At 55.5% G+C, this 13,400-nt stretch overlaps 1 protein-coding gene across 3 annotated transcripts in view; it reads left to right on the top strand.

Annotated features, from left to right (window-relative positions):
- PUF60 (poly(U) binding splicing factor 60) overlaps positions 1-12,221 on the top strand; it is a 30,989-nt gene extending 18,768 nt beyond the window's left edge. For 2 of the 3 annotated variants that reach the window (XM_056485813.1, XM_056485814.1), the window contains 7 exons: positions 465-626; positions 3,915-4,007; positions 5,966-6,179; positions 7,658-7,848; positions 8,619-8,754; positions 9,529-9,764; positions 11,055-12,221. In XM_056485813.1, coding sequence (XP_056341788.1) covers positions 465-626; positions 3,915-4,007; positions 5,966-6,179; positions 7,658-7,848; positions 8,619-8,754; positions 9,529-9,764; positions 11,055-11,354 — 1,332 coding nt within the window. In that variant the 3' untranslated portion in view covers positions 11,355-12,221. The remainder of the gene's footprint in view (positions 1-464; positions 627-3,914; positions 4,008-5,965; positions 6,180-7,657; positions 7,849-8,618; positions 8,755-9,528; positions 9,765-11,054) is intronic. The other variant, XR_008839957.1, reaches the window with a different exon arrangement.
- The last annotated feature ends 1,179 nt before the right edge of the window (positions 12,222-13,400 follow it).

Raw genomic sequence — 13,400 nt, forward strand, 5'->3', positions numbered from 1 at the left:
CAGCCTGGGGCACGAGCCGGGTTTATCCGGGATGAGCAGCCAGCAGGGACCTCCCTGTGCCAGAGCTGTGCCAGAACTGTGCCAGGCCGTGCCAGGGCAGTGCCAGAGCCGTGCCAGGCTGTGCCATAGCTGTGCCAGGCTGAGCCAGAACCATGCCAGGCCATTCCAGGCTGTGCCAGTCTGTGCCAGAACTGTGCCAGGCTGAGCCAGAACCATGCCAGGCTGAGCCAGGGCTGAGCCAGGGCTGTGCCAGAGCCATGCCAGGCTGTGCCAGGCTGAGCCAGACTTGTGCCAGTCTGTGCCAGGCCGTGCCAGGCTGGCTGGGGCTGTACCAGGGCTGTGCCAGGCCATGCCAGGCCGAGCCAGACCTGTGCCAGTCTGTGCCAGGCCGTGGCAGGCTGGCTGGGGAGGGCAGCAGCAGGAGCCCCGGGTCGGGCTGAGCCCGCGGTCCGTGTCTCCCACAGATGGCGGCCCAGAGGCAGCGCGCGCTCGCCATCATGTGCCGGGTCTACGTGGGCTCCATCTACTACGAGCTGGGCGAGGACACCATCCGGCAGGCCTTCGCCCCCTTCGGGCCCATCAAGAGCATCGACATGTCCTGGGACTCTGTCACCATGAAGCACAAGGTGGGGCTGGGTGGGCTTTGGGGACACCCAAACCTGTGTGGGATTGGTGGGGCTGGGTGGGCTTTGGGGTCCTGTCCCACCCAAACCAGTGTGGGATTGGTGGGGCTGGGTGGGCTTTGGGGTCCTGGGTCACCCAAACCAGTGTGGGATTGGCTGGGTCACAGGGTGGGGCTGGGTGGGCTTTGGGGTCCTGTCCCACCCAAACCAGTGTGGGATTGGTGGGGCTGGGTGGGGTTTGGGGTCCTGGGTCAGCCAAACCAGTGTGGGATTGGTGGGGCTGGGTAGGGTTTGGGCTCCTGGGTCACCCAAATTAATGTGAGATTGGTGGGTCACAGGGTGGGACAGAGTGGGGTTTGGGGTCCTGGGTCACCCAAATTAATGTGGGATTGGTGGGGCTGGACGAGGTTTGGGGTCCTGGATCACCTAAACCAGTGTGAGATTGGCTGGATCTCAGGGTGGGTGGGGCTGGGTGGGGTTTGGGGTCCTGGATCACCCAAACCTTTATTGGGATTGGCTGGATCACAAGATGAGAGTGGGCGAGGTTTTGGGTCCTGGATCATCTAAACCAGTGTGGGACTGGTGGGTCACAGGGTGGGTGGGGCTGGGTGGGGTTTGGGGTCCTAGGTCACCAAAACCAGTGTGGGATTGGTGGGGCTGGGTGGGGTTTGGGGTCCTGGGTCACCCAAATTAATGTGGGATTGGTGGGGCTGGGTGGGGTTTGGGGTCCTGTCCCACCCAAACCAATATGGGATTGGCTGGTCACAGGCTGGGTGGGACTGGATCAGTTTTAGGGTCCTGTCCCACCCAAACGTTTATGGGATAGCCTGGATCACCCGAACCAGTGTGGGATTTGCTGGATCACAGGTGGGACAGGGTGGGATTTAGGGTCCTGTGCCTCCCAAACCAGTATGGGATTGGCTGGATCTCAGGGTAGGTGGAACTGGGTGGGACAGGGTGGGTCTGGATGAGTTTTAGGGTCCTGTCCCACCCAAAGCAATATGGGATTGCCTGGATCACAGGCTGGGTAGGACTGGGTGGGGTTTGGGGTCCTGTCCCACCCACACCTTTATGGGGTTGCCTGGATGTGGCAAAGAGCAGGTGATCTCTCTTGGGAAGGGCTGGAATTCTGGAAAGCTGCTGATGGCCCAGTGCTGAAGTGTTTTGGGACATTCCTTTCAGCCATGTGTCCCCTTCAGCAGCTTCAGTTCCCTCTGAAGTTTTTATCTCAGGATAGAGATGCTTTGAGCAGGGCAGGCTGCTGGAATACTTCTGGCAATTCAGAAGAGTTTTAGTGAAGTTCAGATAACTTTCTTGGAACTCTGCAAAATGCCTAAAATTATGAGACAGCACAGGATCAGGTCATAGGAGACCTGCTGAAATAAGAGAACTAATAAAAATGAAAACAAAGGAATCTTAAGTTTACAGCTTAACTGATTATTTTCATAGATTTGATTCAGGGGCATGTTTGGAGGTTTTCTAAAATTTAATTGGAATGTTGAAAGAATTCAGGTTAAATAATAAAATATAAATCTGAAAATTTTGTTAACCAGCTTTGCAGAATTCTGGATGAGGTGCTGGTGAGGATGAGGGTGCTGAGGGTGCCCAGAGAGAATCTGTGGCTGCCCCTGGATCCCTGGCAGTGCCCAGGGTGAGGCTGGATGGTCTCTAAGGTCCCTACAACCCAAACCTTGCCATGTTCTGTCATTCCCAGGAACATCCTCCTCTCTTCCAGGCTGTCCAGATGCAGCCAGGAGAGCTGTCCTGGTTTGCGGGACAGAAGTTTCTCTTTGGAATGGAGAATGCAAACCCTCTCCCTCCAGATTATTATAATTTTGAAATTAAGGGGCTCTCAGGCAAAGATATGGGAATTAAGAATAACAGTTCTTTGCTAGGAAAATTAAAATAGAAATGCAGTATTCCACAGAACAATCCCAAACCCTGCCAGAGTCAGAATCCAAGCTGACACCCGTCAGTCAGTCAGGGTGTTGGCACAGTCCCATTCAATGGTGGCTGCATCCTCCTGCAGTGGCAGATGTGGTTCAGCTGGAGCAGTGCTCCTGGAGAAGGTGCAGTTTCCTCTGAAGCTCCAGGGATGATGTGGAAAGGTCTGGCTTTCCTCTGGGATCCAGTGGAAAGAAGGTTCCTTGGTGTCCAAAATGTCAGTTTTTATCTGGGTAGGAAAGGCTTGGCTCCTCCCCTGGCTGGAGCATCTCCCAGTGGGATGATGGAATTTTATCAGCCATGCCCTGGGACTCACTGGCCATTAACAGGAGATATCTCCTGGAGGGAGGATGGGCTGTGGAAAGATAAAGATGATTGCCCAGCTGGTTTAAAGATGGCCCATTAACAGGAGATATCTCCCATGGAGATCAGGGTCACTGCCACACCTGGTTTAATTTATGGTGACAGAAGTTTGGTCACATTCTGTATTGCAACCCAAGACACAGATTATGGTTTAATTGGAGCAGTGCTCCTGTAGAAGGAGCAGTTTTTCTCCAAAGGTCCAGGGATGATGAATTTCCTTTGGAATCCAGTGAAAAAGGCTGCTCTGGTGTCCAAAATGTCAGTTTTTATCTGGGTAGGAAAGGCTTGGCTCCTCCCCTGGCTGGAGCATCTCCCAGTGGGATGATGGAATTTTATCAGTCATGCCCTGGGACTCACTGGCCATTAACAGGAGATATCTCCTGGAGGGAGGATGGGCTGTGGGAAAGGTAAAGAACATTTAAAGATGGCCCATTAGCAGGAGATATCTCCCATGGAGATCAGGAATCACTGCCACACCTGGTTTAACAGATGGGGACAGAATCCAAATTTCTGGCCACATCAACCCAACACAAGAGGAAGAAACAAAAACTCTATCCCTGTGGAGAGCTGGCTCCTTTTAGCTCTGGGGGATGTTTTGCAGCTCCCTGCTGTGCTGTGCTGGGAGCCAGGGGTGGAGTGCAGGGAGCCACAGAATCACTGGGGCTGGAAAAGAGAGCCCAGAGTGCCACATTCAGTCATTGCTTACACCTGCAGGGATGGGCACCCCAAACCTCCCAGGGCAGATTTCAGTGAGCAAATCCCTGCTTGAGCCAGCCTGGAGCTGGGCTGGCAGTGCTGACACCCCCTTAGTGGGGTTTGCTGTGGGACCTGGGGGTCTGAGAGGCTGCAGAATCAGTGGGGAGCTCTGCAGGGTTTCCTGCCACGATGAAGTGTTTGTGAGGAATGCCCAGGGGGGTGGGTCAGTCCCAGCTGGCAGTGCCACTGGCACAGCTGCATCACTGAGCGGGCTCTCCTCCCCCGCAGGGCTTTGCCTTTGTGGAGTATGAGGTGCCTGAGGCTGCCCAGCTGGCCCTGGAGCAGATGAACTCGGTCATGCTGGGGGGCAGGAACATCAAGGTGGGTGAAAATTCCCAACCCTCATTTCCTGGGAAAAAGAGAATTCTGCTGGGGTTGAGCATTTTCCTGGGAATGGCGGGGTCATGGCTGGAAATGCTGCCCACAGAACAGGGAGTGGGGAGGGAGCCCAGAGGGGATCCCTGCTGGAACATGTGTGCAGCATGGAGCACAGCTGGAATCACAGCTGGAATCGTGGTCTGAGCTCTGGGGTCACAGCTGGAATCGTGGTCTGAGCAGTGGGGTCACAGCTGGAATCATGGTCTGAGCACTGGGGTCACAATTGGAATCACAGTCCCAGCAGGGGGTCACAGCTGGAATCACAGCTGGAATCACGGGCTCCAGGGACTCCACTCAGGTTTTCTCACCCACACAATTAATTATTTGGAAGACAAATCAATATATATTTAAATACATATATATATCAATATGTAGCAATATATTTATTGCTGTACATGTGTTTTTATATATCAATATATAGCAATGTATTTATTGTTGTATACATGTATTTATATATATATCATTATATAGCAATATATTTATTGCTATATATATGTATTCATGTATAGATCGCTAAATATCAATGTATTTATTGCTGTATATAATAATTACATATATATCACTGTATAGCAATGTATTTATTGCTGTATAAATGTCTTTATATATATCAACATATAGCAATGTATTTATTGCTCTATATATGTAATTATATATCAATATAAAGCAGTGTATTTATTGCTCTATATATATCATTATATATATAAATATATATATGTATTTATTGCTGTATATACATATATATCACTAAATAGCAATATATTCTATATATGTATTTATATATATCTATATATAGCAATGTATTTTTTGCTGTATATATGCATTTATACATATATATCAATATATAGCAATATGTTTACTGCTCTGTATAAATATATCTGTTGTTACGTATATAAATATCTATATTTATAGATTTATTTAATATATATTTTTATATATAGCAATACATATAGGTCCTCCTTCATATCACAGAACAATGGAACTGTTCAGTGGGAAATCATTCCCAGTTCTCCCAGTCCAGTCTGGGACCCATTCCCACCTTGTCCCAGCCCAGAGCACCGAGTGCCCCTTCCCCAGCTCCCTGAGCCCCTCCAGGTGCTTCAGCCCCTTCCCTGCCTCTCTCAGACCCTTCCCCAGCTCCCTGAGCCCCTCCAGGTGCTTCAGCTCCTTCCCTACCTCCCTTAGCCCCTCCTTTGCTCCAGGCTGAGCCCCTTCCCCACCTCCTGAGCCCCTCCAGGTGCTGCAGGCTGAGCCCCTTCCCCACCTCTCTCAGACCCTTCCCCACCTCCTGAGCCCCTCCTTTGCTCCAGACTGAGCCCCTTCCCCACCTCTCCAGGTGCTCCAGACCCTTCCCCACCTCCCTGAGCCCCTCCTGGCCCTCCAGCCCCTTCCCCATCTCCCCCAGCCCCATCCCATCCTGTCCCCACAGGTGGGGTGGCCCAGTAACATCGGGCAGGCCCAGCCCCTCCCCAGCCCCCAGCCCCATGGCAGCCTCTCCCCAGCCCCCAGCTCCATCCCAGCCTCTCCCAGCTCCATCCCAGCCCCCCTAGCCCCTCTCCAGCCCCTCCCCAGCCCCCAGCTCCATCCCATCCTGTCCCCACAGGTGGGGAGGCCCAGTAACATCAGGCAAGCCCAGCTCCATCCCAGCCTCTCCCAGCCCCATGGCAGCCCCTCCCCAGCCCCATGGCAGCCCCTCCCCAGCCCCATGGCAGCCCCTCCCCAGCCCCCAGCTCCATCCCAGCCTCTCCCCACAGGTGGGGAGGCCCAGTAACATCAGGCAAGCCCAGCTCCATCCCAGCATCTCCCAGCTCCATTCCCATCTCCCCCAGCCCCATGGCAGCCCCTCCCCAGCCCCATGGCAGCCCCTTCCCAGCCCCCAGCTCCATCCCAGCCTGTCCCCACAGGTGGGGAGGCCCAGCAACATCGGGCAGGCGCAGCCCATCATTGACCAGCTGGCAGAGGAGGCCCGGGCCTTCAACCGCATCTACGTGGCCTCGGTGCACCAGGACCTGTCTGACGACGACATCAAGAGCGTGTTCGAGGCCTTTGGGAAGATCAAATCTTGCACCCTGGCCCGGGACCCCACCACAGGGAAGCACAAGGGCTACGGCTTCATCGGTACGGGGAGGGGAGGGCAGGGGGGTTGGGGTCGGGTTTGGGGTTGAGTTTGGGGTTGGGTTTGGATTTGGGGTCGAGTTTGGGGTTGGAGTTGGAGTTGAGTTTGGGTTGGATTTGGGGTTGGGGTTGGTTTGGGGTTGGATTGGATTTGGGTTTGGAGTTGGGGTTGGGGTTGGGGTTGGGGTTGGGTTTTCCACCCTGGTGAAGGGATTTCAGTGGCTGGGAGTGGCCTCTGCTCCTGGGGTGGGTTTGGATTTGGGGTCAGGTTTGGGGGTGGGTTTGGGGCTGGGTTGGGGTTGGGTTTGGATTTGGGGTTGGGGTTGGGGTTGGATTTGGATTTGGATTTGGGGTTGGGGTTGGGTTTAGGGCTGGGTTGGGGTTGGGGTTGGGTTTAGGGCTGGGTTTTCCACCCTGGTGAAGGGATTTCAGTGGCTGGGAGTGGCCTCTGCTCCTGGGCTGGGTTTGGGGTGGGTTTAGGGTTGGGTTTGGGTTTTCCACCCTGGTGAGGGGATTTCAGTGGGAGTGTCCTCTCCTGGGATGGCTTTGAGGGTGGGGTTGGGGTTGGGGTTGGCTTTGGGGTCGGGTTTAGGTTTGGATTTTCCACCCTGGTGAAGGGATTTCAGTGCGAGTGTTCTCTGCTCCTGGGGTTGGATTTGGGTTTGGGTTTTCCACCCTGCTGAAGGAGTTTTGGTGGGACTGGCGTCTGCTCTTGGGTTTGGGTTTAGGTTTGGAGTCAGGTTTGGGTTTGGGTTTGGGTTTTCCACCCTGGTGAAGGGATTTCAGTGGGAGTGGCTCTGTGGTTGGGTTTGGGGTTGGGTTTGGGGTCGGGTTGGGGCTGGGTTTGGGGTCAGGTTTGGGTTTGGGGTCAGGTTTGGGTTTGGGGTCAGGTTTGGGTTTGGGTTCAGGTTTGGGTTTGGGTTGAGGTTTGGGTTCAGGTTTGGGTTTGGGTTTGGGTTTGGGGTCAGGTTTGGGTTCAGGTTTGGGTTTGGGGTCAGGTTCAGGTTTGGGGTCAGGTTTGGGTTCAGGTTTGGATTTGGGTTTGGGGTCAGGTTTGGGTTTGGGGTCGGTTTGGGGTCAGGTTTGGGTTTGGGTTCAGGTTTGGGTTTGGGGTCAGGTTTGGGTTTGGGGTCGGGTTCGGGTTTGGGGTCAGGTTTGGGTTCAGGTTTAGGGGGTTGGGTTCGGGTTTGGGTTCAGGTTTGGGGTTGGGTTCGGGTTTGGGTTCAGGTTTGGGGTTGGGTTCAGGTTTGGGTTTGGGGTCAGGTTTGGGTTCAGGTTTGGGTTTGGGTTTTCCACCCTGCTGAAGGAATTTTGGTGGGACTGGCCTCTGCTCTTGGGTTGGGTTTGTGGTTGGGGTTGGGTTTGGGTTTTCCACCCTGCTGAGGGGATTCATTGAGTGGCAGGAATAACTGCAGAGCGGCTGAGGGCTGTGAGCAGACAGGGCAGGTGATCCCAAGCCCTGAGCAGCTGCTGTCCCGCAGAGTACGAGAAGGCGCAGTCCTCGCAGGACGCCGTCTCCTCCATGAACCTCTTCGACCTGGGGGGGCAGTACCTGCGGGTGGGCAAGGCTGTCACCCCCCCCATGCCCCTGCTCACCCCTGCCACGCCTGGGGGGCTCCCACCTGCTGCTGCCGTGGCTGCTGCGGCCGCCACCGCCAAGATCACGGCTCAGGTGAGAGGGGGGAACGGGGGAGACGGGGGGGGTGGGACAGGTGAGACATGGGGAGGGAACAGGTGAGACATGGGGGTGGAACAGGGGAGACATGGGGGGTGGGACAGGTGAGACATGGGGAGGGAACAGGTGAGACATGGGGGTGGAACAGGGGAGACATGGGGGGTGGGACAGGTGAGACATGGGGAGGGAACAGGTGAGACATGGGGGATGGAAGCGGGGATGGAACAGGTGAGACATGGGGGGTGGGACAGGTGAGAGAGGGATGGAACAGGTGAGAGATGGGGATGGTTTGGGCATGGCTCAGATGAGAGGGGGATAGAACAGGTGAGACATGGATGGAACAGGTGAGATGGGGATGGCTCAGGTGAGACAAGGAGATCAAACAGGAGAGGCTCAGGTGAGGCACGGGCACAACTTAGGTGAACTCCTGAATTCACTCAGGTGAATTCACTGGGAATTCCCAAATTTCCCAGGTGTGGGACACCCAGCCTGGCTGCAGGGGGTCTCTGGGGTGGGAATTCCCAGTTTGGGATGCCCAGGATGTCCTGGGGTGGGAATTCCCAGTTTGGGATGCCCAGGGGGTCCTTGGCAGTGGGAATTCCCAGTTTGGGATGCCCAGGGGGTCCCTGGCAGTGGGAATTCCCAGTTTGGGATGCCCAGGGGGTCCCTAGGGTAGGAATTGCCCAGTTTGGGATGCCCAGGGGGTCCCTGGGGTGTGAATTCCCAGTTTGGCCCAGTCTCACCCTGTCCCTGTGCCCTGTCCCCAGGAGGCCGTGGCAGGAGCTGCAGTTCTGGGCACTCTGGCCACCCCTGGGCTGGTGTCCCCTGCCCTGACACTGGCCCAGCCCCTGGGGGCTCTGCCCCAGGCTGTGATGGCTGCACAGGCACCAGGGGTCATCACAGGTGGGTCCTGCTGCTGTCACACCTGGGGGTGGCACCTGGGGGTGTCCTGGGTGTGTCCCCTCCTCCTGTCACCTGGGGGTGGCACCTGGGGGTGTCCTGGGTGTGTCCTAGGTGTCTCCTCCTGTTACCTGGGTATGTCCCCTGCTCCTGGCACCTGGGTGTGTCCTGGGTGTGTCCCCTCCTGCTGGCGCCTGAGTGTGTCCCCTTCATCCTGTCCCCTGTGTGTGTCCCCTCCTCTTGCTGGCACCTGGGTGTGGTACTCCTCCTGTCACCTGGGTGTGTCCCCTCCTCCTGGCATGAGGTGTCACTGACCATCCCCCAGGTGTCCCTGCCCCTCCCCCCAGCCCTGACCATCCCCCCTGTCTCTCCCAGGTGTGACCCCACCCCTGACCATCCCCCCTGTCTCTCCCCCAGGTGTGACCCCACCCTGACCATCTCCCGCCTGTCTCCCCAGGTGTGACCCCACCCTGACCATCCCTCTCCCCAGGTGTGACCCCACCCTGACCATCCCCCTGTCTCCCCCAGGTGTGACGCCACCCTGACCATCCCTCTCTCCCCAGGTGTGACCCCACCCTGACCACCCCTCCCCCCAGGTGTGACCCCACCCTGACCATCCCCCCTCTCCCCCAGGTGTGACCCCACCCTGACCACCCCTCTCCCCAGGTGTGACCCCACCCTGACCATCCCCCTGTCTCCCCCCAGGTGTGACCCCACCCTGACCACCCCTCCCCCCAGGTGTGACCCCACCCTGACCATCCCCCTGTCTCTCCCCAGGTGTGACCCCGGCGCGGCCGCCGCTGCCGGTGCCCATCCCGCAGGTGGGCGTGGTTAACCCCATCCTGGCCAGCCCGCCGGCACTGGGGCTGGTGGAGCCCAAGAAGGACAAGGAGGAGGAGGAGGCGCTGCCCGAGGCCGAGCGGCCGGAAATGCTGAGCGAGCAGGAGCACATGAGCATCTCGGGCAGCAGCGCCCGGCACATGGTGATGCAGAAACTGCTGAGGAAGCAGGAGGTGAGAGAGGGGGACAGGTGTGTGACACCTGAGTGACACATGGTGATGCAGAAAGTGCTCAGGAAACAGGAGGTGAGAGAGGGGGACAGGTGTGTGACACATGTGTGATACTGAGTGACACCTGTGTGTCACCTGAGTGACACCTGTGTGATACCTGAGTGACACCTGGTGATGCAGAAACTGCTGAGAAAGCAGGAGGTGAGAGCGTAGGACAGGTGTGTGCCAGGTGTGTTAATTGAATGTTAATTAAGTTCCCCATCCCTCTCCTCAGTCATGGTCCCACAGAGCTGGCTGTGATTGGTGCTGGGCTGTGTCCTCTCACATTAATTAAATATTAATTAATGTTGATTAAATATTAATTAACTCCCCCATCCCTCTCCTCAGTCCATGGTCCCACAGATCTGGCTGTGATTGGTGCTGGGCTGTGTCTCATATTAATTAAATATTAATGTTAATTCAATGTTAATGCTAGTTAAATGTTGATTAATGCTAATTAAATGTCAATTAACATTAATTAAGCATTAATTATCCCACTCTCCCAGTTCATGGATCTGGCTGTGATTGGTGCTGGGCTGTGTCTCACATTAACTAAATGATAATGTTAATTCAATGTTAATTAAATGTTAATTAACGTTAATTAAATGTCAATTAATGTTAATTAAATATTAATTACCCCCCTGCCCCAGCCCACGGATCTGGCTGTGATTGGTGCTGTGCTGTCTCACATTAATTAAATATTCCATGTTCATTCCATGTTAATGGTAATTAAATGTTAATTAACATTAATTAAGTGCCAATTAACGTTAATTCCCCCCTGCCCCAGCCCACAGACCTGGCTGTGATTGGTGCTGGGCTGTGTACCACATTAAGTAAATGTTAATGTTAATTCAATGCTAATTAAATATTAATTAGCCGCCCATCCTTTCTCCTCAGTCCGTAGTCCCACAGATCTGTCTCTGATTGGTTCTGGGCTCTGTCCTCTCCCACATTAAATAAATATTAATTAATGTTAATTAACCCCCCATCCCTCCTACCAGTCCATAGTCCCATGGATCTGGCTGTGATGGGTGCTGGGCTGTGTCTCACATTGATTAAATATTAATGTTAATTCCATGTTAATTAACATTAATTAAGTGCCAATTAACGTTGATTCCCCCTGCCCCAGCCCATGGATCTGGCTCTGATTGGTGCTGTGCTGTGTCTCATATAGATTAAATATTAATGTTAATGCTAATTAAATATTAATTAACGTTAATTAAGTGCCAATTAACATAATTCCCCCTGCCCCAGTCGACGGTGATGGTGCTGCGGAACATGGTGGACCCCAAGGACATCGACGACGACCTGGAGGGGGAGGTGACAGAGGAGTGCGGCAAGTTCGGGGCGGTGAACAGGGTGATCATCTACCAGGAGAAGCAGGGCGAGGAGGAGGACGCCGACATCATCGTCAAGATCTTCGTGGAGTTCTCCATGGCGGCCGAGACGCACAAAGCCATCCAGGCGCTCAACGGCCGCTGGTTCGCCGGCAGGAAGGTGGTGGCCGAGGTCTACGACCAGGAGAGGTTCGACAACAGCGACCTGTCGGCCTGAACTGAGCTGGGCTTTGGGGAGGGTGCTCTGGAGCTGAGCCCAGGGGATGGGATGGTCCAGACTGAGCTCAGGGGGATGGGATGGTCCAGACTGAGCTCAGGGGGATGGTCCAAACTGAGCTCAGGGGGATGGGGATGGTCCAGACTGAGCCCAGGGGCAGGTGAATGGCCTAAACTGAGCCCAGGGGCAGGGGAATGGCCTAAACTGAGCCCAGGGCTGGGCTTGGGGTTGGGAATGGCCTAAACTGAGCCCAGGGCTGGGCTTGGGGATGGGAATGGTCTGGATTCCAGCTGGGGGCTGGGCTTGGGGATGGGAACAGCCTAAAACTGAACCCAGGGCTGGGGAACAACTCAAAACTGAGCCCAGGTCTGGGCTTGGGGATGGGAATGGCCTAAACTGAGCTTGGGGCTGGGGAACAGCGAAAACTTATCCCAGGGCCTGGCTGAGCTCAGAACTGGGGAATGGGCCCAGCTCTGGTCCCAGGGCTTATCCAGGCTCAGATGTGAGGAATCAGCCCAGCTCTGATCCCAGGGCTCGGCCAAACTCTGTTCCAAGGATTGTCCCAGCCGTGCTCCTGGGCTGGCCCTGGCCCTGTTCCTGTTCCTGGCCCTGGCCCTGGCCCTGGCCCAGGTTCTGGTTTTGGTTCTGATTCTGGTTCTGGTTCTGTTCCTGGCCTTGGCCCTGGCCCTGGCCCTTCCCCCTCAGCCCACCAGGTTTCTATATCCATGTGTAAAGGGCATTCCAGGTCGTTCCAGGCCATCCCAGGCTGTTCCAGGACATTCCAGGCTATTCCAGGACATTCCTGGGCGGGCACAGGGCTCTGGTGTTTGGGGAGTTGAGATAAAAACACAAAGAAAGCTGTTGTCACCTGTGTGTGTGTGTGTGTGTGTGTGTGACGGGGCTGGCACGGGGCTGGCATCTCCTGAGTCCAGTTTGGCACCTCCACAGCCCAGTTTGGCACAGGGCTGGCATGGGGCTGGTATCTCCTGAGTCCAGTTTGGCACAGGGCTGGCATCTCCTCAGCCCATCTCCTGAATCCAGTTTGGCATCTCCACAGCCCAGTTTGGCACCTCCTGAGCCCAGTTTGGCACAGAGCTGGCACCTCCCCAGCCCAGTTTGGCATGGGGCTAGCATCTCCTGAGTCCATTTTGGCATCTCCCCAGCCCAGTTTGGCACAGGGCTGGCATCTCCACAGCCCAGTTCGGTACCTCCCCAGCCCAATTTGGCACTGCACTGGCACCTCTTTAGGCCCAGCCTGGCACTCTGGGGATCAAGGCTCAGCCTGAATTGTTGCTGTGGGTGCCCCTGCCCAGCCCCAGCTCCTGCAGCCACACTCGGGTCAGGACCCCTGGGCACCTTTGGGGCTGGAGCAGCCAATGCCCCCCTCTAGGAGGGACCCAAGAGGGGCTGGGGGTCGGGGGGTCACCTCTTGGGTGGGGGGGTCAGCCCTGGGGTGGGGGAGTCACCCTTCGGGTGGGGGTGTCACCCCTGGGGGGGCTGGGAGGGGGCCCTGACCCAAGGATCTGAGCCGAGCGTGAGCTCAGGGGTTCCACAGGATCCTGCAGGAAATGATATCTTACTTCAGAAATCCAAATTAATCAAAATCCATGATCCCCAAGGATCTACAACAGGGAATTCTGAGCTGAGCCTGTGCTCAGGGATCCCACAGGATCCTGCAGGAAATGATCCTTTTAGTTAAGAAATCCAATCTGAGCAGAATGATCCCCAAGGAACTGCAGCAGGGAGTTCTGAGCTGAGCCCAGGGGTTGCACAGAGCTGGGGTCCAGCGGGAGCCTGCTGGGAATGATCCTTTTAGTTAAGAAATCCAAATCTAATTCGAATCTGTGATCTCCCAGGAGCTGCAGCAGGGAATTCTGAGCTGAGCCTGTGCCCGGGGGTGTCCTGAGAAATGGGACAGGGCCTGGGGAGCAGCCGGGGCTGGGATGGAACAGCCTGGGGTGCAGAGATTGGGGGATGCTGGGGGTCCTTGGCACCTGGGGTTTGGGGGGGCAGGGATTTGGGGATGCTGGGATTTTTGAGATGCAG

Source organism: Oenanthe melanoleuca, chromosome 2 (genome assembly GCF_029582105.1).
Source record: "Oenanthe melanoleuca isolate GR-GAL-2019-014 chromosome 2, OMel1.0, whole genome shotgun sequence".
NCBI classification, from domain to species: domain Eukaryota; kingdom Metazoa; phylum Chordata; class Aves; order Passeriformes; family Muscicapidae; genus Oenanthe; species Oenanthe melanoleuca.